General features: G+C 46.9%; 1 protein-coding gene across 1 annotated transcript; it reads left to right on the top strand.

Moving 5' to 3' along the window:
- The first annotated feature begins 8,874 nt into the window (after window positions 1-8,874).
- otud6b (OTU deubiquitinase 6B) lies at window positions 8,875-25,872 on the top strand. Its single transcript, XM_055633614.1, is given in 8 exon segments — window positions 8,875-9,037; window positions 10,158-10,312; window positions 13,186-13,284; window positions 16,708-16,860; window positions 16,862-17,021; window positions 22,572-22,633; window positions 24,844-24,950; window positions 25,504-25,872. Coding segments are annotated over 8 exon segments (900 nt in total). The 5' UTR covers window positions 8,875-8,958; the 3' UTR covers window positions 25,589-25,872.
- The last annotated feature ends 1,126 nt before the right edge of the window (window positions 25,873-26,998 follow it).

The raw sequence follows: 26,998 nt of genomic DNA, 5'->3' as shown, positions 1-26,998 counted from the left end.
CGCATGCATATCGAAGATATTCCCCTTATCCCTGCTCATCCTTTTAGCGGCTAGGGAGTTAATTTCCCGAAACATATGAAAATCTGCCGCTACACCAGGCGACTCTTTGTGTGTAGGAGGGAACTACAGATGCTGACCATAGATAGACACACAATGCTGGAGAAACTCTGCGGGCCAGGCAGCATCTCTGGATAGAAGGAATGGGTGACATTTCAGGTCGAGACCCTTCTTCAGACTCTTTGTGTGCTGGTCGCAGAAGTGGATCTGCAATTACGCATTACAATCGCTCCACTCTTTTAATCTGTACACTGTGGATGGCATGATTGCAATCATGTATGGTCTTTCCGTTGACTGGTTAGCATGCAATAAAAGCTTTTCACTGTACCTCGGTACACATGATTATTAATTTGAGTTTATTAAGTAAACTCAAACTCAACACAAACTCAAACTAAATTTTTTTTAACATACATTTTGAAAATAATCTAGCCCTTGCTTCTACCAAAATGTTGGATATTTGTTTAGTGATACAGCGTGGAACCAGTCCCTTCGGCCCACTGAGTCACGATCACCCATAGACTACTGGTAGCTCTATCCTACACATGAGGGACAATTTGCAGAAACTAATTAACCTACAAACCTGCACGTCTTTAGAATGTGGGAGGAAACTGGGGCACCAGGAGAAAACCCACAGAGCCACAGAGAGAACATGCAAACTCTGCACATTTAGCACCCCATAGTCAGGATTGAAACTGGGCTCCTGGCACTGTAAGGTAGAAACTTTACTGCTGCGATACTGTGCCACCTATGGAATCCCAGCTGACATTTTTCATCTGTTTTGTCTTGGGATGGCATGACCTTGTACTGGGAGAGGGAACAACTGCAAAGTGTGGCAGGCAGATGTAGGGATAGACTATCATGCCTAATGTTGTGCTCGTGTTGAGTACGTATTGCCTTCAATAAATCCGTGGATTGTTACCTTGTCGTGGAGGAGAAGCTTGTGTAGTCCTGAGATCCTGAGAGCGATGCCGTCTGGAGCTATGCTCCTGGTAGGGCCACTCATGGCAATAAGGTCGAGGGGAGGTCTCTGACAAAGAGCAATCCAACCAATACCTCAATGGTGGAACAGGCGGAGGATGATGGCTGAATTTAGTGGAACGTCACAACGGCTGGGAAGGCGGATGAAGGCTGCAGCAGGAAAGGGTCCCCGGTCATCTTGGATTCAATGCCACTGGATTCTAACCCAGATCTGTCAGGGGCCGTGTGGTGGCTGTCTGTGCACCAGTATCCCCACGTTAAACAAAGTCACGCACAGGTGTCCTCGATGAGAGGGGAGTCATACTCGTTTCGAGTGACCACCGATGATGAAAGAGTAATGACAGCTCTGGATAGACACAAAGCGCTGGAGTAACTCAGCAGCTCAGGCAGCATCTCTGGAGAGAAAGGATGACTGACGTTTCGGGTCGGGACCCTTCTTCAGACCCATCCTTTTTCTCCAGAGATGCGGCTTGACTTGCTGAGTTACTCCAGCACTTTATGTCTATAGTCGGTATAAACCAGCACCTGCAGTTCCTTTCCACGTAATGACAGCTCTACTTCGGTAAGTTACCTTTGTCGGCAGTAACACTAAAGGGGCTGTCCCACTGCGGCGACCTAATTGGTGAGTTTAGAAGAGTTTGCCCTCAACTCATACTCGCAGCATGGTCGACACGAGGTCCTAGGAGGTCTTTGTTATGCCCCTGTCCCACTTAGGAAACCTGAACGGAAACCTCTGGAGACTTTGCGCCCCACCCAAGGTTTCCGTGTGGTTCCCGGAGGTTGCAGGTGGTTGCAGGTAGTGGAAGCAGGTAGGGAGACTGACAAAAACCTCCGGGAACCGCACGGAAACCTTGGGTGGGGCGCAAAGTCTCCAGAGGTTTCCATTCAGGTTTCCTAAGTGGGACAGGGGCATAACTCTCCTTCATGCTCGAGAGTGGTCCCCGCGTACTCGAGGCCTCGGCTAGGTGGCGGCGTATTTTTCAACATGCTGAAAAATGCAAGTCGCCATGGATCGCCATGGAAAAAAATCTTTTTTTTTAACTCGTAGGTTTAGTCGAAGTAGGTCATAGTACATCGGCATGTTACTCGTAGGTAATCGAGGGTAGTCGAAGGTGATCGAAGGTAGTTGTAGATAGTGTTCAACATAGTCGAAGGAAGGTCGAAGCAGATCGAAGGAGGTCGTCTCCACACTCCACTATTCGGTGTCCAATTTTCCCGAAGCTAGTCGAAACTAGTCTTCAACATAATCGAAGGAGGTCGAAGGAGGTCTTCAACATGACACTTTTTCAAACTCTCCTAAACTCCCCAATTAGGTCGCCACAGTGGAACAGCCCTGTAACAACACACAGGCACTAGACTTCACTAGTCCAGTGTGTAGATGACATGTCCATGTACCTTTAATATAGTGACCTCACCACTACTAACCACTCCCCATATCTGAAGTATAATTGCAACCTCCCCACCCATTGATCCCCCTCTAGCTCCGGTGACAGACCACGTACAGCTAGGGCAGCAACGGTTATGTGATATCAATAAAAGTAGTAAAGACACAGTGTGTTCTTGACACCTCTTTACATGGTGTCAGAAGTGGGATTCGATCCCACGCCTCCTGTTTGTCGGTTTTCATTTACGTTTGACCCAGTTCCCTATCCCTTGTTCTCTCTCCCGTGCCATGGCTACCTCTTGCCACAAGCCCGATGTGCTTGTCTTCGAGTCGGACATTGCCCATCGGTGGGGTGTCTTTTGACGCGATTTCCAGCACTACGTGACGATCGCCCATCCTGCTGCCACCGCTGAAACGCGGGCTTCTCTGCTCCTCAACCTGGCTGGTCCCGATGCCCTGGAACGATCTGAGTCGTTTGTATATGCTGCAGGTGAAGATGCTCGAGACCCGGTATGTCTTATAGCTAAGTTTACAGCAATGTGTGACATCCCCACCAACTGCATTTTAGAGCGTTTTAAAATGTTCAGCCTGCGTTAGATCCCTGGAGAGTCAATCGACAACTATATCGCCGCGTTGCGACACATGGCCAGGCGTTGTCGCCTGGACGCTCTGACCCCCGATCAAGTGACCCGGGACATCCTAGTATATGGCCTTCTCGATGTGAAACTAAGGGCTGAACTTCTGCGGAAGCCCGACCTGTCTCTGGACGAGGCTCTGCACGCCTCCCGCATGGCTGAGGCTGTCACCTCGGCACTGTCGCCTGCTGATCATGACATTAACTTTGCCACTGCTGCTGGCCGCCGGCGGAACGCTGGCCCACCACGGCAACAGGGTTCCCCTGCACCCGGGGGCGGAAACCCATGACGTTGCCCCAACTGCAATTTTGCCTCCCATCAGTTTAATGTGTGCCCTGCCTTGGGCAAAACATGCAATTTTTGCAAGAAGTTAAACCATTTCTCTGCAGCTTGCCGCTCTCGTGGGAAGCCGGCCCCCCCTCTTCGGAGAATGTTAATCAACCTTGCTCAGGCTGATAGCGAGCCTGGTTCCCAGTCTCAGCCTGACGAACTCCCTTACGTGGGCCACGTTTTTACTGCCTCGGGGCTGAAGCCTGACCCGCAAAAAACGGCTGCTGTCTCCGGGATGTCCTCACCCACCGATGTGCCCAGCCTGCAGCGTTTCCTGGGCATGGTCAACTACCTGGGAAAATTTATCCCCGACCTCAGCGAGCTGAGTGCGCCCCTGAGGGAGCTCATCAAGAAGGACACTGCCTGGGCCTGGTTCCCGCATCACCAACAAGCCTTCGATGTCCTGAAGTCTAGACTAGTCAGTACCCCCACTCTCAAATTCTTCGATCTACAGCGTCCCATCGTTCTCACCTGCGACGCTTCCAAATTTGGTCTGGGTGCCACCTGCCTGCAGCTCCACGATGGCCGGCAGCTGCCCGTTTCCTATGCGTCCCGCACCATGACCTCTGCCGAGCAGCGCTACGCTCAGATTGAGAAGGAACTGCTTGCCGTGGTATTTGCTTGCTCCAAGTTCAAGGACTACATTCTGGGCAACAACTTCACGATCGAGACCGACCACCAGCCGTTGGTCACCATCCTAAACAAGCCGATCCACGTTGCCTCTTCCCGGCTGCAGCGCATGATGCTGCAGCTACAGCGCTTCACTTTTAAAATTGTGTATCGCAAGGGCAAGGACATGTTCGTGGCCGACACGCTGTCCCGCGCACCACTACCGTCCACTGATCGCCACCCATACGCATCATCTGACCTGATGGGGCTTAACATTAACATTGTGCCTTCACAGCAGATGCAGTCCCTGGTCAAGCACACTGCCAAGGATCCTGCCCTGCAGCAGCTTGCCAACGTCATTTGACAGGGCTGGCCAGACAGCCGTTCATCGTTGCTGGCCGGTGCCGTGCCCTACTTCCTGGTCCGTGACGAGCTTGTCCTGCACGACGGTGTGGTGGTGAAAGGACACAAAGTCGTTGTGCCCGCCGCGCTGCGGGACCACTATTTTCAAGTCGCCCACCGCGGTCATCCTGGGGCCGAGGCCACTCTGTCCCACGCCCAGAATCAGTTCTACTGGCCCGGCATGGCCCAAGACATCCGGGAGAGGGTCTCCGCCTGCGCTACCTGCAATAGCCTCGCTCCCCATCAGCAATGTCAGCCGCTTCTGCAACAGCCTGCCCCTGAACTGCCATGAAAGGCAGTCGCCACTGACATTTTCGAATGGCGTGGCAAGTACTTCCTGGTCCTTGTTGACTCTTATTCCAGCTGGTTCGAGGTCGACCAGCTGCACTCCCTCACCTCTTCGGCCGTCATCGGGAAGCTGCGCCGCCACTTCACCACTTTCGGCTCCCTGGCGAGCCTCCAATCTGACAACGGCAGCCAGTTCACCAGTGCCGAGTTTCGGGGTTTCGCTGCCAGCTGGAACTTCCGACACTACACCAGCAGTCCAGAGTACCCGCAAAGCAACGGCCTGTCCGCAGTGCTAAGGACTTGTTGGAGCATTGCAGACTGTCCGAATCCGATTTTTACCTGGCCCTCCTCCATCTTCGGAACATCTCCCGCGACACTGCCTTGGGCTCGCCAGCTCAGCGGCTGATGGCTCGCACAACGAGACCTCCACTCCCTGTGACCCAGCAGTCCCTCGTGCCCTCTGTTCTCCAGCCTGCTGCTGTCCAGGAGCGCATTGCCCTCAAGCACGCAGTGCAAAAGCGCTCCCACGACCAGTCCTGCCGTCCCCTGCCGCGTCTATTCCCCGGCCAAGTCGTCCGGATGCAGTCCCCCTCCGGTCACTCCAAACTTGCCACCGTCGTCGGTGATGCTGGTTCGCCGCGGTCCTACCTGGTCGACCACGACGGTACCATCTACCGCCAGTCCCGCCAACATCTGCGGCTTGTCAACGAGCCCCCCCCACCGCCTGCCGATCCTTTCTCCCCTCCGTTGTCCGCTACACTGCCCGCCGCCCCACGCATGCCTCGCTCCCTGCCATCTCAGCTCGTCCAGCCCCGCTCTCCGCCTGACAGCCCTCGTTCCCCTGCCCGTCCAACCGCTGCTGCGCCTGCGTCCCCTCCTCTGCCTCTGCCGACTCCTTCTCCTCCAGGATCCCCGGTTCGGTCGCCCGCCCCAGTTCCGGCTCCTGCTCTTCCTGCAGAGGGGGGGAGATGGCGAGCTGCGTACCCGGTCCGGCCAGCTGGTTAAGCCGCCTGTCCGCTATGGTGATTTTGCTTAGCTGGTTGCTCATCTGTTTGTTTAACTGTTTGCTTACATGCTCGCAGCGCATGAGACGTGGTCGCCCCGTCACTACTGTATTGCTTTGTTTCCAAGGGGAAGGATGTAGATGACATGTGCATGTACCTTTAATATAGTGACCTCACCACTACTAACCACTCCCCATATCAGAAGTATAATTGCAACCTCCCCACCCATTGATCCCGCTCTAGCTCCTGTGACAGACCACGTACAGCTAGGGCAGCAACGGTTATGTGATATCAATAAAAGTAGTAAAGACACAGTGTGTTCTTGACACCTCTTTACACAGTGGACAAATAAAACAAAGTGCTGGAGGAATTCAACGTGTCAGGCAACATGTGTGGGGGGAAATGGACCAGCAACATATTGGATTGAAGAAAGGTTCCAACCCCAAACTATCCATGGCCATTTCCACCCTAAATGCTGCCTGACTTGCTGAGTTCTTCCAGCACTTTGTGTTTTGCTGCAGATTTCAGCATCTGCAGTTCCTTTGTGCATATATATTTTAGAGCCCAGTGGTGTCTTTTGCTTTTTCAGAGATCCTCGTACAGTAAAAGGGGATGCCTGAAACAAACCTAAAAGTGATATTTTAAGTTGTCTGCAGTGTAAAACCTAGATGAAAAAGCGAATTATGTGTGTTAAAGCACATGGTATGTGTTGACAAATTGTTTCATCGAACAGTACTGCACAGGAACAGATCCTTCAGCCCACCATGTCTGTGACGAATATGATGTCAAGTTAAATGTGATCCATATCTCTGCATTCCCGGCATATTCATGTGCGTATCCAAAAGCCACTTAAACCCTACTATTGTATCTGCCTTCACCACTCACAGCTCCACATTTCCAGCACCCAACATGGAAAGAAATTGCCCTGTACATCTCCTTTAATCTTTGTCCCTCTTGCCTTCAAGCTATGCCCTCTAGTCCTTGATATTTCCGCACAAGGAAAACGGTTCTGATTGTCACCACTATCTATGCCTCTCGGAACTTTATTTACTTCCTTATGGTCTCCCCTCAACCTCTGATGCTCCAGAGAAAACCAGCCTAGTTTGTCCAACTTGGATTGTGTTTTAGAAACATAGAAATTAGGTGCAGGGGTAGGCCATTCGGCCCTTCGAGCCTGCACCGCCATTCAATATGATCCTGGCTGATCATCCAACTCAGTATCCTGTACCTGCCTTCTCTCCATACCTCCTGATCCCTTTAGCCACAAGGGCCACATCTAACTCCTTCTTAAATATAGCCAATGAACTGGCCTCAACTACCTTCTGTGGCAGAGAATTCCACAGATTCACCACTCTCTGTGTGAAAAATGTTTTTCTCATCTCGGTCCTAAAAGATTTCCCCCTTATCCTTAAACCGTGACCCCTTGTTCTGGACTTCCCCAACATCGGGAACAATCTTCCTGCATCTAGCCTGTCCAACCCCTTAAGAATTTTGTAAGTTGGTTTTCTGCTTCATTTAAACATCTAACAGTGACCTATTGTTGTCATGTTGGCAAAGAAAAGTCAGGGAGTATTATTTATTAACAAGGAGCTGCAAATGCTGGTTTATACCAAGTAAAAGCACAAAATACTGTCTGAATGTACTACTGCTATGCACTTGTACTGTATCTGAGATGCTTATCTATGAGATATCTAAATGTTTATGTATAGCAATATATACTGAACTGTATACAAAAATGAATTTCTCTGTACCTCGGTACATGTGTCACTGAAGTATCATTGAACCATTGGTAAGCTGGAGTTATTGAAATGATGGAGTTACTCAGCAGGTCAGGCAGCATCCCTGGAGAACATGGATAGGAGACTTTTCAGGTCAGGGCGCTTCTTCAAACTGATATAGCTATGGATATGTTATAGATTAGGGAGCAATTGGACTCTAGAAGTTTGAAGAGCTATGTATCTTCCAAATATAACAAAAAAATGTCCTTATTTTAAGGGTTAACCCATGATGAGCGTTTGATAGCACTGAGCCTGTATTCACTGGACTTTACAAGGATGAGGGGGTTCCTCATTGAAATGTTCAAAATAGTGAAAGACCTGGATAGAGTAAATGTGGAGAAGATGTTTCGACTAGTGAGAGTCTAGGACCAGAGGCCATAGCCTCAGAATAAAAGGACGTACCTTTAGAAAGTAGATGAGGAGGAATTTCTTTAGTCATTCGAAGGTGGTGAATCTGTGGAATTCATTGCCTCAGATGGCTGTGGACACCATCAATGGATAAGAAGGAAGAAAGGTTTTGGCCTGAAACGTTGCCTATTTCCTTCGCTCCATAGATGCTGAGTTTCTCCAGCATTTTTGTCTGCCATCAATGGATATTCTTAAGGCGGAGATTGACAGGTTCTTGATTAGTACGGGTGTCAGGAGTTATGGGGTGAGGGCAGTAGAATGGGGTTGAGAGGGACCGATAGATCAGCCATAATTGAATGGCAGAGTAGACTTGATGCTTCTGCTCCTAGAATGTATGAACTATTCCAGCCCCCAGGTCATTTTAGTTTGCAACTTGAGTTTAACTATGTAAGAATGCTCAATTAACATTTCACTTTGGTGTGTGGTCCTGCATTTGACACAGAAGCACGGTCTGGTTGTTTTAGTGACATGTTTGAAAGGCAGAGCTGGATTCTGTGTGGTGCAGCTTTAACTTTAACTATGATTGTTGGAGCCAGGGCTGAAAGGGGAAGGTGCGGCCTGGCCGGGAGAGGGAGGCGAGTTGGGGAAGGAGGGGAGGGGGTGAGAGGAGAAGAGGAGAGAGGGCAGGAGAGAATGAAAGGGGAGAATCAACCTCTATAATCTTTGGAGAGAAGGGGAGGGAGAGAAGGAGAAGGGGAGGGAGAGAGAGAGAGGAGAGAGAGAAGGAGGGGGAGAGAGGAGGAGAAGGGGAGGGAGAGAAGGAGAAGGGGAGGGGAGAGGAGGGGAGGGAGAGAAGGAGAAGGGGAGGGAGAGAAGGAGAAGGGGAGGGAGAGAAGGAGAAGGGGAGGGAGAGAAGGAGAAGGGGAGGGAGAGAAGGAGAAGGGGAGGGAGAGAAGGAGAAGGGGAGGGAGAGAAGGGGAAAGGGGGGGAGAGGAGGGGAGGGAGAGAAGGAGAAGGGGAGGGAGAGAAGGGGAGGGGACAGAGCAGGGAAAAGGGGAGGAGAGAAGAGGGGAGGTGTTGTGTTGATTTGCCGCGCCGCCGCTTCTTGCACAGCACAGGCCGCAGACGTGCCTGCAGTGGCGGCCATGGAGGAGATAGACACGGAGGAGGAGGAGGAGGACGAGCTGTTGAAGAGGCACCGCAAGGAGAAGAAGGAGTTGCAAGGTGGGCGGCAGCGGGCTGGCGATGGCCGGGGCCTGGGTGGAGGGTCGGGGCCCGGCCCGGGGCAGTGAGCGGCCTGGTCCCGCCCTGCTGCCGCTTCACCCCCGTTCGTCCCCTTCCCCGCTTCCCCTCCTCCCCCCTCCCCTCCCCCCCTCCTCCCCTTCCTCCCCCTTTCCCCATCCTCCCCTCCTCCCCCCCTCCTCCCCCCCCCCCCCTCCTCCCCCATTCCCCTCCTCTCCCCCTTCTCCCCCTCCTCTTCCCCTTCCCCCCCTCCCCCCCCCCTCCTCCCCCCCCCTCCTCCTCCTCCCCCATTCCCCTCCTCCCCCCCCCCCTTCCTCCCCATCTCCCCCCCACCCCCATTCCACCCTTTCCCTTTCCGCCATCCCCTTTTCCCCTTCCCCATCGCCCCCTGCTGTCGGTTTACCTCGCCCTGAAATCAATGTACCCCCCTCATCCCATCCTGCAACCAGTTACCCCATCACCCCCATCCTGCAGCCAGTTGACTCCCCCATTCCATCCCACCCAGCTGCCCATTTTACCCCCTTCCTGCCCCCCTGGCCAGTTTACCCCCTCCTGTCCAGCCCTGCCATCAATTCACAGCCCACCCTGTCCCAACCTGCAGCAGGTTTACCCCCCAACCCACAGCCAGTTTACCCTCCTGCCCTGCAATCAATTTCTCTCTCCCCCCCCCATTGCTGCCACTTTACCCCCCCCCTGTCCTGCCCCCCTTAGCCAGTTTACCCCCACCTGACCCATCCTTGTTTATCCCTCCCTGTACCGTGCGCTGCCAGTTTACCCCCCGCCCCTCCTCACAGACTGTTTACCCTGACCTGTCTCGTCCTGCCACTGGTGATCGAGCCATAGAGTGATACTGCGTGGAAACTGGCGCAACTGGCCAACATGTCCCAGCTACATTAGTCCCACCTGCCTGTATTTGGTCCATGAATTATTCCTCAGAGTTTGAACACTTAATGATTTCATCAGCTGAATGATTCATTTACATTTGCCTCCACGTAGGCAGGTCCTGCATCACATTATTCAATGTATGTAGACGTTTAAAAAAACTTGACATGCTAAAAGCAAAGTGCTAATTATCTTACTATGCTTTTGTTTTGAATTGCAGCTAAAATACAAGGAATGAAAAATTCTGTCGCTAAAAATGACAAGAAAAGAAGAAAACAGCTAGTGGAAGAAGTAGCTAAAATTGAGTCTGAGCTGGAACTAAGGCATGAGGAGGAACTTCAGCAACTCTCGTTGCCACTTGATAAGTCTAGTATGGTGAGAGATCATAAGTGATAGGAGTAGAATTAGGTCATTTGAGTCGACGCTGCCATTCAATCAGGGCTGATCTATCTCTCCCTCCCAACCCCTTTCTCCTGCATTTTCCCCATAACCTCTGACACCTGTACTAATCAAGAATCTATCTATCTCTGCCTTAAAAATATCCACTGACTTGGGCTCCACAGCCTTCTGTGGCAAAGAATTCCACAGATTCACCACCATCTGACTAAATAAATTTCTCCGCATCTCCTTCATAAAAGAATGTCCTTTAATTCTGAGACTATGACTTCTAGTCCTAGACTCCCATTAGTGGAAACATTTTCTCTATCCAAGCCTTTCACTGTTCTGTATGTTTCAATGAGATCCCCCCTCATTCTTCTGAACTCCAGCGGGTACAGGCTCAGTGCCGACAAACGCTCATCGTAGGTTAACCCACTCATTTCTGGGATCATTCTTGTAAACCTCCTCTGGACCCTCTCCAGAGCCAGCACATCCTTCCTCAGATACGGTGCCCAAAATTGCTCGCAATATTCCAAATGCGGTCTTACCAGGGCCTTATAGAGCCTCAGCATTACATCCTTGTTGTTGTACACAAGCCCTCTTGATATAACTGCTAGCATTGAGTTTTCTTTCTTTGGTATTTTGTTTAGACTCGTTTTGCAGAGAAATCTTTCCTTTTTCAAATAAACCACTAAAAAAGGATGGAATATGCACTATTCCAAGTATGTCATCTGAAAGTTGTAGGTATCAATGCACAATGCGATCTCGGATTGAGAGTTTTAATCAGGATATTCTCAACCATTCTGCTTAGTGACATAAAAGCCAGAATGCTAGATTTATCATATATGGGTAGAGTTTACTGGGTATTAACTGCAACCATGAACATCTGATTATTTTCGCAATATTTTGACTGAAGATTTTTGGATTTAACTTAATCTTGACCTTATTATTTATGATACATTCTGAATTTGTGGCTAATAGAGTGATACAGAGTGGAAACCGGCCCTTCGGCCCAACTTTCCCATGCCGACCAACATGTCGCATCTACACTTGTCCCACCTGCCTGCGTTTGGTCCATATCCTTCCAACCTGTCCCTATCCATATACCTGTCTAAATGTTTCTTATACATCATGATAGTCCATGCCTCAACTACCTCCTCTGACAGCTTGTTCCATACACCCATCACCCTTTGTGTAAACAAAAAAGTTACCCTTCATGTTCCCATTAAATCATTTGGACGTTCCCACTGAATTTGGACGTTGCACGGCGTCGGGGTGGTTACGTCATCACGCAACGGCACGCCGGGTGGTGACTTCATCGCACAACGCCACGCGCTAGACGTACGCCGTCAAGACGCTGCGTACGGTGTTGAGACGCTGCGTACGCCCGTCGAGGCGCTGCGTACGGCCTCAATGCGGCTGCGGGCCGATAGGCCGTTGCCGCGCGTGATTTTTGGACAGTGTCAGTTTTTCGGAGCCCCACGCGATGTCCGGACCAGCCCCGCACAACTCCATACGGCTCCGGCGATCGAAGTGGGACCGGCCCCGCGAGGCCGTACGGCTCAAGCAACCACGTTAGGTCGTGCTCCGGACAGACCACTCTCCGGACAGGCCCTTAAGGCAGCAACTCTATCACTGGGCCACAGTGTCGCCCAAATAGAGCGTTTAACAACATTTTAATATTAACTACTTACCTGGTCCTCGTGCTGTAGATCATACAGAATCTACTCGCCTTGCACTTTAAACCCTTTCTCCCCACCTGTACTCGAACCGATTTATTCACTCCCCTGGTAGATAAATGTGCTGGAGAAACTCAGCGGGTGCAGCAGCATCTATGAAGCGAAGGAAATAGGCTCACCCAACAAAAAGGCTAACCCAAGCATTCGTTCCAGGTGGGACAGAGGTTCACCTGCATCTCCTCCAACTTCATCTATTGCATCCGCTGCTCTAGATGTCAGCTTATCTACATCGGTGAGACCAAGCGTAGGCTTGGCGATCGATACGCCGAACACCTCCGCTCGGTCCGCATTAACCTACCTGATCTCCCTGTGGCTCAGCACTTCCTCCCCCTCCCATTGCGAATCCGAAAAAAGCCTATTTCCTTCGCTCCATAGATGCTGCTGGACCGGCTGAGTTTCTCCAGCACTTTTGTCTACCTTCGATTTTCCAGCATCTGCAGTTCCTTCTTAAATAATTCTTCACTCCCCTTCCACCTACATTCCTCCCTCCGGCTTCACAATTTCCCACTCTTCAATCCTTTAGTCTCACTCCATTGTCCATGCCTGATCCGCTGAGTTACTCCAGCACTTTGCGTCTATCAAGTACCTGTTATCTGATTAGAGCAATTTCATCTGAAAATAACGGATAGTTTTATATAACCCCCTTTCGACTGTGTTCACCCATTACCTGCCACACCTTGTCCTGCCCAATCTCTCATCTAGCTTTCTTCTCTTCCCCCCCCCCCCCCCCCCCCAACAATCAATCTGAAAAAGGGTCGCGCCCCAAAACATCGCCTATACTTTTTTTTCCAGAGATGCTGCCTGACCCGCTGAGTTACTCCAGCACTTTTCTTTTCTTTCTGTAAACAAGCATTTAGTAGTTCCTTGTTTTAACATTTTGATGCTGCTTGGGGCAAAGTATAGATTGTCTAAGCTCAATCAAAAAGATTTGTTTTTAATGGGTGTGGTTGTGTTGGTTACGGCACACCGGATGTGTTTTAAACCAGAAAGCATTTAATCAGCAAAATTCATTTGATAACATGACATTTGAGCTCAGAATTTTGGGTTTAAGCAATGTAAATAAATACCCCAAAATTTGTCTTTATCCTGTATCTGTGAAATATTTTACATTCTTATTTTCTTTCTGTGAAGGTTGAATCTTCGACCAATGGAATTGCAAATTTGGAATTAGAAATCGGTAATGAGAAAGAAATTAAACAATCACGGGTGTCCAAAGCACAGAAGAGGAGGGTATGTAGTTTACTTCTTTAACTAAATATCCAATAAGAGTCATACCACACAGAAACAGGGCCTTCGGTTCATCTTACCCATAATCTATACCAGTCCCACCTGCCCGCCTTTGGCCCTTATTCCTCTAAACCATCCCAATCTATGTACCTGTTTAAATGTCTTTTAAATGTTGTTATAGTTTCTGCCTCAACTACCTCCTCCAGCAGGCTCATTATAAATATATATCCGTCACCTTCTGTGTGAATTAGAAATTTATTTTTTACCTCTTTGATGCTTTAAACCATTGATAGGCTGCATTTGCTTTGCTCTTAAATGCAATGGTGACAAACAACAAAGAGATATTTAGTTATACAATGTGGAAACAGGCCCTTCGGCCCAATTTACCCACACCGGCCAACATGTCCCAGCTACACTAGTCCCATCTGCCTGCGTTTGGTCCATATCCCTCCAAACCTGTCCTATCCATGTGCCTGTCTAACTGTTTCTTAAATGTTGGGATAGTCGCAGCCTCAACTCCCTCCACTGTCAGCTTGACCAATACCAGATGGGTGTGTATCCTGAAAGATACAGTGTGACACTGTCCTCGAGAGTGCATCTGATCCTGAGAAACATGTGCTATGAACTGCTGAGAATGGTTACTAGCTCTACTGTTCGCATCTCTGTATCCCTTCGTTATCACCTCCTCCCTAGCCAACAATGGGCCATTGTGGGCTCCAACCTTCCTTGGTCATATGTTGCTGGCCCTGATTTGTTCTGGCCTATTCCTATCTCCAGTTCCCACCTCTGCTTTCAGTCTGAAGAATGGTTCCTGCCTGAAATGTCACCCATCCATTTCCTCCAGAGATGCTGCCTGATCAGCTGAGTTACTCCAGCACTTTGTGTCTACCTTCACTTTAACCAGCATCTGCAGTTCCTTCCTACAGCATAAACAAGTACCCAATCTATTATCTGATGAGAGCAGTTTCATCTGGAAATAACGGATAGTTGTATATAAAAGTAATTTTTACTCGGGTGTGTGAAACATAGAAACATAGAAAATAGGTGCAGGAGGAGGCCATTCAGCCCTTCGAGCCAGCACCGTCATTCATTGTGATCATGGCTGATCGGCCCCAATCAATAACCCGTGCCTGCCTTCTCCCCATATCCCTTGATTCCTCTAGCCCCTAGGGCTCTATCTAACTCCCTCCTAAATCCATCCAGTGATTTGGCTTCCACTGCCCTCTGTGGCAGGGAATTCGACCAATTCACAAATCTCTGGGTGAAAAAGTTTTTTCTCACGTCGGTCTTAAATGACCTCCCCTTTATTCTAAGATTGTGGCCCCTGGTACTTGACTCGCCCAACATTGGGCAAATTTTTCCTGCATCTAGCTTGTCCACAGCTTTTATTAGGTATGTTACAAAACTTACCTTCAGCGGCGCTGCAGTTCTGTTGCTGCCCGTGTGCGCGACTTTGGCGCCTTTGAGAGGGGGCGGGTTTACAATGCAATTTTTCTGCAGCCTATTTAAATCGATCTCTGTCAGGCTGTTTAGTTGCTAAAGAAAAATTCGTTTCGACTGCCGTTTTATTAAGTTTATTAAAAATTAGCGCTGAATAATTTAATTGTTGGAGTAAAATTAAAATAATCTTCAAATGCCGTCAACGCCGACAATGGGACGGATCTCACGTAGGGGACAAGGCAAGGTATTCCATTTATTTTTTCATCTAAACTTGCTTCTTAGAATGCCTTTAATCAAAATTTCAAGTTGCGAAAACCTGATTATGTAAATATACGAACCGTCAGTATTTTTCCTGCCGATATGGGGTATAAATTCACTGCAACTGCAACGTTCCAAACCAGCGCGTTCCACAAAATCCCACTACAAGATGATTTAAATGCCCATTAATTTACAGGAATTAAACGCTAAATTCCTTCCATTTGGCCTATAAATTAATGACATTGAGATTGAAAAATCATGTTATATTGTGAATTCTTGTGTGAATGTTATTTGGACACTTAGGCTTTTTAAAAATGTTAACCTTTTCTTAAGAAATGGATAGATGTTTAGATCTAGTAATTGAATTTTGTAATTAGCTACAATTGGGTAACTAACTAATTATATGCTTTAATTTCAGGTCATCCAAGTAAGATTGTTTCATATTTTTTTCAGAATGCTTCAATCTACAATAACTGAAATTTTCATTCAGTTCTCTTAATTTTTAAGAAAGTTATGGGCTTTTGACTGTCCTTGATCACAGCTTTTTGTGTTAAGTCAATGGAAAAGCAATAGGGAACAAGATGCTAATTTCAGAGTATGAAAATGGCCATAACGTTTTTAATACTGAAGATATGAAAGTGAATTGGGTGTCAAATTAAACTTCTTTTTATGTTTTATCTGATGGGATAAATTGCAGACTTGATTTTTAAAATCTCAAAATTTTGTAACATTGCTACTTTTATAATTTTATGTTTCTATAAGACGTCCCCCTCACCCTTCTAAACTCCAGTGAATACAAGCCTAGTCTTTTCAATCTTTCCTCATATGACATTCCCGCCATCCCAGGGATCAATCTCGGATGCAATTGTGTATTACAAATGGAGTCTAATCTATCCTATTTCCAGGCTACAGTTGTATCTTCCATACTGATGCTAAATTTGTAGCAGAGATTGTAGACTTTTAAGTTCGAAATGGTGTAGGGAGGAACTGCAGATGCTGGTTTAAACCGAAGATAGACACAAAAAGTTGGAGTAACTCGGCGGCACAGGCAGCATCTCTGGAGGAAAGGAATAGGTGAAGTTTTGGGTCGAGACCCATCAAAATGCTGCTGAGGTTTAGATTTATTGTCACATGTGCCGAGGTACAGTGAAAAGCTTTGTTTTGCATGCTATCCAAACAGATCAGATATACCATACACAGATGCAATCAGTAGAAACTCGAGTACAATAGATAAAGCTAAGGGGAAAGAAATAAGAATAAATATTTGTTTTAAATATTCTCTTTAAGTAATATCTAAATATTTTAGATACAGGCCTACCACTGATATTCCGGCACCCTTGGTTCCAGAGCCTTTCTGGACTAAACTCCAAGAGGAGTTGAATGGTACCAGAACGGTACACCTAGGGCACTGAGGCTATGGGAACAGATCTGCCGGCTCCAACCTCGGGCAGCAAATTCGTCCTGCCGATAGGCTGTGGAAGACCCAATGAGGTTGAGATCGGTCGCATCACTCGGCCTAGGCGCCACATTTTCAGGGGGGTCTTCTGGGGTGGGGAGGGGGGGGAGCAGGAGGAATTTTAAGTGCGTTCTCCTAATTTTGTCTGGATTAAAGGCGATGGGCCATCAGTTGCCAAAAAAATAATTAGTGGACCTAATACCTTGTGAATTGACATTTTATGTAATACATGCTGCAAACTTGTACTTCAATCCTGAAATATATATTTTCAGGAGAAGAAAGCTGCTCAGGATAAAGAAAGAGAAGAGAGGATAGCTGAAGCAGAAATTGAAAACCTGAAAGGTGCCCGGCACCTCGAAAATCAGAAGCTTGCTGAGATTCTGGCTGCTAGAAAGCTGCAGATTAAGCAGATCCCATCTGATGGTCCACTGCATGTACAAAGCTATTGAAGACCAACTCCAAACCCAGAGCAGTTTGCTGGCACTTGTCGAGCTGAGGGCACAGGCAGCTGAATACATGAGAGGTCACATGGACGACTTCCTACCTTTTCTGACCAACTCTAACACAGGCGACATGTATACACCTGGTAAGTATTTTATATGATGCTCCAAACATGTAATAACATTTACTGATTTTAATTAAAAGGGAAACCTACAAATTTGGGTCTGAAGAAGGGTGTCAACCCAAAACTTCACCTGTTCCTTCTCTCCAGAGATGCTATCTGACCCGCTGAGTTACTCCAGCTCTTTGAGTCTATCTTCGATTTAAACCAGCATCTGCAGTTTATTCCTACACAACTATGGTTTGTACCTCTGTTTCACAAAGGAACAGCTTTATAATGATTCAAGTGAGTTAGACAATAGGTGCAGAAGTAGGCCATTCGGCCCTTCGAGCCAGCACCGCCATTCAATATGATCATAGCTGATCATCCCCAATCAGTACCCCGTTCCTGCCTTCTCCCCATATCCCCTGACTGCACTATCTAGTTCTCTCTTGAAAGTATCCAGAGAACCGGCCACTTCTCCGAGGCAGAGAATTCCACAGACTTACAACTCTCTGTGAGAAAAAGTGTTTTCTCGTCTCTGTTCTAAATGGCTTACCCCTTATTCTTAAACTGGCCCCTAGTTCTGGACTCCCCCCAACATTGGGAACATGTTTCCTGCCTCTAGCGTGTCCAAACCCTTAACAATGTTATATGTTTCAATAAGATCCCATCTCATCCTTCTAAACTCCAGAGTGTACAAGCCCTGCCGCTCCATTCTCTCAGCATATGACAGTCCCGCCATCCCGGGAATTAACTTTGTAAACCTACGCTGCACTCCCTCAATAGCAAGAATGTCCTTCCTCAAATTAGGGGACCAAAACTTCACACAATATTCCAGGTGTGGTCTCACTAGGGCCCTATACAACTGCAGAAGGACCTCTTTGCTCCTATACTCGACTCCTCTTGTTATAATGGCCAACATGTTGCATAGACCTTCCTCCTAATTTTTGATGATGATGTGCAATTTTCTATGTTCTAACCCTATGCTAACCCCTTTTATCCTCCACATATATCTGTAAACTTCAAACCCTATTAAAGTAAGCTGCCTCCTAACTGGGCACTCACGAGAATATAGATATGCAACAGTGCCGCTGCAGGTAGTGCCACTATTTTGTTCTTTCGTTTTAGTTTAGTTTAGAGATACAGTGCAGAAACAGGCCCTTCGGCCCGCAGAGTCCGTGCCGACCAGTGATTCCCGCACACTAGCACTATCCTACACACTCTAGGGACAATTTACAATTTTACAGAAGCCAATTAACTTACAAACCTGTATGTTTTTGGAGTGTAGGAGGAAACCGGGGATCCCAGAGAAAACCCACACGGGTCACGGGGAGAACCTACAAACTCTGTACAGACAAGCACCTGTAGCCAGGATCGAACATGGGTCTCTGGCGCTGTATTGCCCCTGTCCCACTTAGGAAACATGAACGGAAACCTCTGGAGACTTTGTGCCCCACCCAAGGTTTCCAGGTCGGGACACTGTCTGACCTGCTGAGCTACTCCAGCACTTTGTGTCAATTTTCTAAACCAGCATCTGCGGTGTCTTGTATCTACATAGTGACGGAATTTTATTTTAACCAAATTTCAAGACTAACTTTACTGCAAGTTACGGCTGCTTGGGTTGCGTACATTTTCCCCTTGCAGAATTCGCAAATCATTGGCTGAAAATAGAAAAAAACGTCTCAACCCAAAATGTCACCTATCCACGTTCTCCAGAGATGCTGCCTGACCTGCTGAGTTACTCCAGCACTCTGTGTGCTTTTAATTTAGTTTAATTAATAGATACAGCGCGGAAACCAGCCCTTCAGCCCAGAGAGTCCACACTGACCGGTGATCCCCGCACATTAATACTACCCTACACACACAAGGGACAATTTACAATTATACCAAGCCAAATAACCTGGAGACCTGTTTGTCTTGGGAGTGTGGGAAGAAACAGGAGCTGCCCGGTGAAAACCCATGCGGTCAATTGGAGAACGTATAAACTTTGTACAGACGGTTCCTGTAGTCAGGATCGAACCCGGGTCTCTGGCACTGTAAGCCCTGTAAGGCATCAACTTTACCGCTGCGCCACTGTGCTTCCCAACACACAAAAAAAAGCACAACATTTTTCATCAACGTTGTCATGAGGCATGTGCGGATGATGTGGAATGACACACTCTGTAACGTGGGCTTTGCCTCCAACATGTGAATAAACAGATGATTATATAAATTTTTCAGGTGGAAATTACAGAGAAAGAAACAAAGTAAACACTCCGGATCATCAGTATTGGGAAAGTTTGAGATGTAACATGTTTTGTTTTAAGAACTGAGGCAGGAAAAGGAGGATTGGGAAGAGAGAATAAAATTTGTTCTCTCATACCTTGCCCATTATTGCAACATTTCCATGCCTCTGCATTTGTTCAAAACTAGTCACATCTCTAACTTTTTCCATTGCTTACCTGAAACAACTTTGTTTCTCTCTCTCTCTCCACAGAGCTGCCTTGATTCCTGAGTATGGGATTTTCTGTTTTCATGATAAAGTCTTTTAAAGGTAGGCCAAACATGGATGTAAAAAGCTTATTTGGCTCGGATGAGTAACTAAATAAAGCACTTTTACTTCACACAATAATATTCAGGTACAAATGAAATGAAAACATTTAATTTCATTCTATTGTTAGAATGGCAAGACTGGTTAATGATGCAGATGAAGATGTTGGTTTACTATTGTCACATGTATTGAGATGCAGTAAAAAGCTTTTGTTTGCATGCTATCCAATTACATCAGATAATATATACATAAATATAAGCAAGCCTTACAACAGGTGGAGCCAGGAGAAAAATACTGGAATGCAAAATATAGGTTTCACCATTGTAGTTTTACAGTTCCAGAGGAAAAAGTGCAATGTCTGCTTAGTAGTATTGAATTGAATTGAATTGAATTCCTTTATTGTCATTCAGACCTTACGGTCTGAACGAAATTTCGTGCCTGCAGTTATACATACAATAATACAATAATAAACAACAATAAACACAAATTAACATCCACCACAGTGAGTCCTCCAAACACCTCCTCACTGTGGTGGAGGCAAAAATCTTAGGGCTGCAGTCTCTTCCCTCTTCTCCCTCTGCGCTGAGGCTATTCCCCACCGGGCGATGGTACAAACAGTCTCGCAGCTCACCGAACCCCGCGAACGGGCCGGTTCAAACACTGCGGCCCGGGGTGGTCGAAGCCGCCGCACCTCCAGTCCAGCACACGCAGCCGCCGGCCCGCGGCTGAACCCAGGACTCTGGACACCGCCGCCAGAACGTCGTCCCAGCCACCGGACCGGATCGCCCTCACGTGAGTACCGTTCCACCCTCGGGCTGGGCCACTCCGACGGGAGTGCCGTTCCTCCCTCGGGCTGGGCCACTCCGACGGGAGTGCCGTTCCTCCCTCGGGCTGGGCCACTCCAGCGGGAGTGCCGTTCCTCCCTCGGGCTGGGCCATTCCGACGGGAGTGCCGTTCCTCCCTCGGGCTGGGCCACTCCGACGGGAGTGCCGTTCCTCCCTCAGGCTGGGCCACTCCAGCGGGAGTGCCGTTCCTCCCTCGGGCTGGGCCACTCCAGCGGGAGTGCCGTTCCTCCCTCGGGCTCGGGCCACTCCAGCGGGAGTGCCGTTCCTCCCTCGGGCTGGGCCACTCCAGCGGGAGTGCCGTTCCTCCCTCGGGCTGGGCCACTCCAGCGGGAGTGCCGTTCCTCCCTCGGGCTGGGCCACTACAGCCCCTCACCAGGGCCGCTCTCACGGGAGCACCGTTCCATCCCGGGCTGGGCCGGGAGCGAGCCCAGGACGAGTCCTGTCAGCTGCCTCCAGAGTCCCGAGGTCGCCGGCTCCGCTAGGCCTCAGCGTAGACGGAGGCAGAGAAGGGGGATACGACAAAAAGGTCGTATTCCACGAAGGGAGTGACAGCAGCCCCCGTTTCACCCCCCACCCCCCTCCCCACATAAACACAGCCTAAAAACCAAAAACATAACTAGACTGCATAATTAGTAGGTTGGAAGATTGGCACTAGCTAATAGGAAAATAGTACAGAAGCCTGATATCAGAGGGGAAATCGTGTTAAAAATCTTGTGTGCCACTGTCATTTTTTCCCATTTACGTTCTGTTCTCATATTTAGAATGTTTTGGTTTTATAAATACATTACTCAAGAGATAATAACACAACGGGTTGCTTAATGGCTTTGCATTTTCTCCTTGGAATATACCTGAGCTACCATCCTGCCTGAAAATGAGAATTCCTCAATCACTTCTTAGCAATCCCCTGCCATTTAAATGTAATTGCTTTCAACATTTTGGAATAACAAGTTTAGTTTATTGTCACGTGTACTGAGTGAAAAGCTTTTGTTGCGTGCTAACCAGTCAGCAGAAAGACAAAGGTAGACACAAAATGATGGAGTAACTCAGCGGGTCAAGCAGCATCACTGGAGAGGAGGAACAGAGCGGAAAGCCAATATCTGATTACAATCGATCCATTTACAGTGTGTAGATGCATGATAAGGGAATAAAGTTTAGTGCAAAGTAAAGCCAGTAAAGTCTGATCAAAGATTGTCTGAGGGTCACCAATTAATAAATAACACATAAACCACAGTTTAAATTGTTTTTGGATCTTTAAGGACTTCATCCGCATTTACGTTTAATCTCTGAAGAACATTTGGTACTTTTATTTTCTGAAAGATGGTGGGTATGGGGAAAGAAAGAGTAATATTGGAATAGTGATAGTTTAATGGTGAGGAGGCTTGTCCTCTAGAATACTGCTGCTCCTATTTTATTTTTTCTCTCTGGGTTTTAAAATCTGCCGCACTTCCTCTCCCCAGACATTTGTCCCTGTAACTGCAGGAGATGCAAATATCATCCCTGCACCTCCCTCTCACCTCCAGTCAGGGACTTCGACAGCTGAGGCCGGCACAGTAGCGCAGTGATAGAGTTGCTGCCTTACAGTGAATCCAGGTTCGATCCTGACTACGGGTATTGTCTGTACAGAGGTTGTACATTCTCCCATGGCCTGTGTGGATTTTGTTCGGGTGCTCCGGTTTCCTCCCACACACCAAAGGCGCACAGGTTTGTACGTTAATAGGCTTTGGTATAATTGTAAATTGTCCCTAGTGAATGTAGGATAGTGCTAGTGTACAGGGTGATCGCTGGTCGGCACGGACTATGTGGTCTGAAGGACCTGCATTGTATCTCTAAAGTCTAAAGCTCTTCCAGGAGAGGCAGAGGTTTTACCTGAGCCTCCTGCCACCTTATCTCCCGCATTTGGTGTTATCTGTGGCCTCCTCTCCATTGGTGGGAGCAAGAGGTAGACTAGGCGATCGTTTCGCCGAACATTTGCCAGGACCAGATGGAGCTGCTGGTTGCAAGCCACTTGTTTCCCTTCCTATTCCTGTACCAACCTAGCTATCCTCAGCCTCCTCCACTGCCAGAGTGAGACCACGTGCAAACTGGGAGAGCAGCAAATACAAAATGACCAAAAGAAAAGAATAATTAGCGTGGAGGAAATCAATTGGTTTGTATCACACTGTTGTCTTACAATTTGTTCTTGTTGTCATACTTTACAAAAAATACCTCTAATTTCAGATGAATTTGAGAAGTACTGTCATGAAGTAGCCCATACAGTGGCATGGGGCGGACAACTGGAGGTAAATAACAGGCCCTTTGGCCCAACTTATCTATGGGGTAGTCTCATTATGGGCTAGTCCCATTATCCTGCATTTAGCCCGCATCCCTCTTAAACCCTCCCTATCCATATATTTTCAGATCATATCCTAACATTTTAATAATAGAAACAAATTGTCAACATACTCTAGTTTAGTCACTGGAATAATGTCCTTATCATAAGCCGCATGATAAACATTGTGTACCAATCCTCCTGGTACTGAGGAGGAGTATAATTTAGCAGATTTGATTGAGATTATAATGCACATTCTTACGGGGTGGGTAGGGTTATTAGGGTTACCCCCCCCCCCCCCCCCCCCCCCCCCCCATATTTCAGAGCACCATAATGTTTGGGACACAGCAATGTCATGTAAATGAAAGTAGTCATGTTTAGTATTTCGTTGCATATCCTTTGCATGCACTGACTGCTTGAAGTCTGTGATTCATGGACATCACCAGTTGCTGGGTGTCTTCTCTGGTGATGCTCTGCCAGGCCTGTATTGCAGCCATCTTTAGCTTTTGCTTGTTTTGGGGACTAGTCCCCTTCAGTTATCTCTTCAGCATATAAAAAGCATGCTCAATTGGATTCAGATTGGGTGATTGACATGGCCACTCAAACCATTTTTTAGCTTTGAAAAACTCCTTTGTTGCTTTAGCAGTATGTTTGGGATCATTGTCTTGATGTAGAATTAACTGCCGACCAATGAGTTTTGAGGCATTTGTTTGAACTTGAGCAGATAGGATGTGTCTATACACATCAGAATTCATTCTGCTACTACCGTCAGCAGTTGTATCATCAATGAAGATAAGTGAGCCAGTACCTTCAGCGGTCATACATGCCCAGGCCGTAACACCTTCACCACCGTATTTCACAGATGAGGTGGTCTGCTTTGGATCTTGGGTAGTTCCTTCTCTCCTCCATACTTTGCCCTTGCCATCACTCTGATACAAGTTAATCTTCGTCTCATCTGTCAACAAGACCCTTTTCCAGAACTGTGGTTGCTCTTTTAATTACTTCTTGGCAAATTGTTACATGGCCATCCTATTTTTGCAGCTAACCAGTGGTGTGCATCTTGCAGTGTAGCCTCTGTATTTCTGTTCATGAAGTCTTCTGCGGACAGTGGTCATTGACACCTGACTCCTGAAGAGTGTTTCAGGATCTGTCAGACAGGTGTTTGGGGATTTTTCTTTATTATAGAGAGAATTCTTCTGTCATCAGCTGTGGAGGTCTTCCTTGGCCGGCCAGTCCCTTTGCGATTAGTAAGCTCACCAGTGCTCTCTTTTTTCTTCATGATGTTCCAAACAATTGATTTTGGTAAGCCTGAGGTTTGGCTGATTTATTCGTGTTTCTCAGTATCATAATGGCTTATTTGACTTTCATTGGCATAACTTTGGTCCTCATGTTGATAAACGGCAATAAAAGTTACCAAAGGTGATGGAAAGACTGGAGGAAAGACTAGATGCTGAGAGCTCTCTTATACCTGCATTGAGGGGGCATTTAAACACACCTGAGCAATTACAAACACCTGTGAAGCCGTGTGTCCCAAACATTATGGTGCCCTGAAATGGGGGGGGGGGGGGGGGGGGGGGGGGGGGGGGGGGGGGGGTATAAACACAGCTGTAATTTCTACATGGTGAAACCAAAATGTATAAAAATGGCCTTTATTAAAATCCGACAATGTGCACTTTAACCAGGTGATTTTTTTCTATTACAAATCTCAAATTGTGGAGTACAGAGGCAAATAAATAAATGATGGGTCCTTGTCCCAAACATTATGGAGGGCACTGTAGTAATTGCAAATCATCTTGGCTTTACAGTTTTCCTCTGCCTTGAGCATCTCTAATTATATATTTCAAACAGTTGTCAGATTTTTTTAGAACACTGAAGAATAATTTAAATCTTTATTGCTCAAAGTGATGGAGTTACTCAGGTCCAACAGCATCCCTGGAGAACAAATAGGTGACAGTTTTGGTTGACCTGCTGAGTTACACCAGCACTTTGTGTCCTTTTGTATATTAACCAGCATCTTCAGTTCTTTGTTTCTATATTCTTAGTTCTCTCTTGCTTCTGTTTAAATGGAATTTGTATCCTAAGGATGAAAAGACCGTAGATTGTTTTTGTTTGGTTGTATTTAAAAGTTGCAAAAATAGATATCTAAGTTTATCTTGTACATCTCTGTTCAATTTCTTATAGTTGAGGGCTTTATCACACGTCTTGAAAATGCCAATGGAGGTTATACAAGCAGACTCTACTCCAATCACAATCGGTGAAGAATATGGGAAGAAACCAATCATTCTTGTGTGAGTGATTTTTAAAAAAAAAATTAAATTACCAAAAAAACACTTCAATATTATAGGGTGGCATGGTGACGCAGCGATAGAATTGCAGCCTAACAGCACCAGAGAACTGGGCTTGATCCTAACCATGGGTGCTGTCTGTACAGAGTTTGTACGTTCTCCCCGTGATCTACATGGGTTTTCTCCGGGTGCATACAATCAGTAAAATAACAGTAAAGTTAATCAGGAGTACACCCGAGTCTGAGAACCAGGGTGGGGGAGGGTCTACAGATGCTGCAACTCTAAATATAAGCACTAACATTATTTTGGCTAAGTGCAGATCAAATACTAAATAATAGATTTAACATTCAAAATATTTGCAGAATTGCTAGCAGTTCTTTTAATAGAAACTCTTTTGCATTTTTGTTAGTTAGTGGAAAGACCTATTTTTACAGTAGGTTGTTAATTCCAAAAATTTGACTTGGAGTTGGGTTATTATAAGACGTTGATCTTGTTTATTCCTTTAAACTGTTGCTTTTTGTACACTCGTACATTTTGAAACTTTCCTTGCTTACAGGTACATGAGACACGCATATGGATTAGGAGAACATTATAACTCCGTAGAACAATTAAATGAAGCAGCTACCGAAGATGTAAGCTAATTACCATCAGTGTTTCCATATTAATCAGTGTTTCCATATTAATCAGTGTTTCATTTGCTCAATGTTGTACTTTTCCTGTGGAGTTGAAAATCAAAGTTGTGCACAGTTCATATGGAAAATTGGAGAAGAATAATGCATATCCAACTTGTTTCTCTTGGCTGCATCACTTTATCGTGAGAGGACCTGTAAAAGCCAAATGGAGAATGCATGCTATGAATGTTTTAATGATTCTGTCATTCTGAGTGTACTGTGCATCACAATACAAATAAAAGTAGCAGAGATTATGTAATCTCGTCAGAGAGTTCTTTAACTTTTTCGTTGAAATGTAAAAGGAGGCCAGATACCCGGTGGATCTTTTTTAAAAACAATTCATGGTTTTTGTGTCATTGTGTTTTGAAATACAAATTTGCTTGCCGTTTTGTTTTCCTGAGAACGGAGAGAACACATAACTTGAAGGCAACATCGTGCCAAATCTTCACATTGTGTTTGGTTTAGTTTAGTGATACAGCGCGGAAACAGGTCCTTCGGCCCACCGAGTCCGTGCTGACCAGCGATCCCGGCACACTAACACTATCTTACCTACACTGGGGATAATTTACACATGTACCAAGCCAATTAACCTACGAACCTGTACGTGTTTGTCATGAGGGAGGAAACTGGAGCACCCTGGGAAACCCCACACAGGTCACGGGGAGAATGTACAAACTCTGTACAGACAAGCACCCGTAGTCAGGATCGAACCCGAGTCTCTAACGCTCCAAGGCAGCAACTCTACCACTGCGCCACTCATTTGGGTGATTAGTGATTGGGTTTGAGAGCGAAATAGAATCTGTAGTCTGCATCACAGTTGCACCATGGTTAAGTCGCTGATTCGTATTTGATGATATGGACTATTGACTAGGAAGCATGACTTTGATACACAATTTAATGGTGGAAATTAAATTCAAGTAATTTGACACAGAAATCTAGAAGGGTTTCCATGAAATTACTGAATTCTTGTCTAAAAAAACATCTTGGTCATGGGCCCCATTTGGGAAGAGAATCTGATACTGGTGGACTGTTAACTGTCCTTTGAAACAACATGGATCAGGTCCCACTGATGGATTTGTGCACACTCTGTCCCACCCTACCTCTTTTCCAGCTTTCTTCCCCCTACTTCAGTCAGGCTGAGGAAGGGTCTTAGTCAGAATCATCTGTCCTCAGGATAAGCTGTCTGACCCGCTGAGTTTGGGGGGGTGAATGTAAGGCAGCAGCTACGCCACTATCATTTCAACTTTTTAATCAACTTTAGAATCTTCGAGACATGCAGCGGAGGAAGAGGCCATTGGGCCCATCAAATCTGTGCCAACCAAACATCCACTGCATCGACACTACACTAACCCCATTTTAGTCTCCCCAGATGCCTATCGA

Source organism: Leucoraja erinacea, chromosome 4, assembly GCF_028641065.1.
Source record: "Leucoraja erinacea ecotype New England chromosome 4, Leri_hhj_1, whole genome shotgun sequence".
In the NCBI taxonomy this organism is placed as follows: domain Eukaryota; kingdom Metazoa; phylum Chordata; class Chondrichthyes; order Rajiformes; family Rajidae; genus Leucoraja; species Leucoraja erinaceus.
This window is presented reverse-complemented; position numbering and strand designations above follow the sequence as displayed.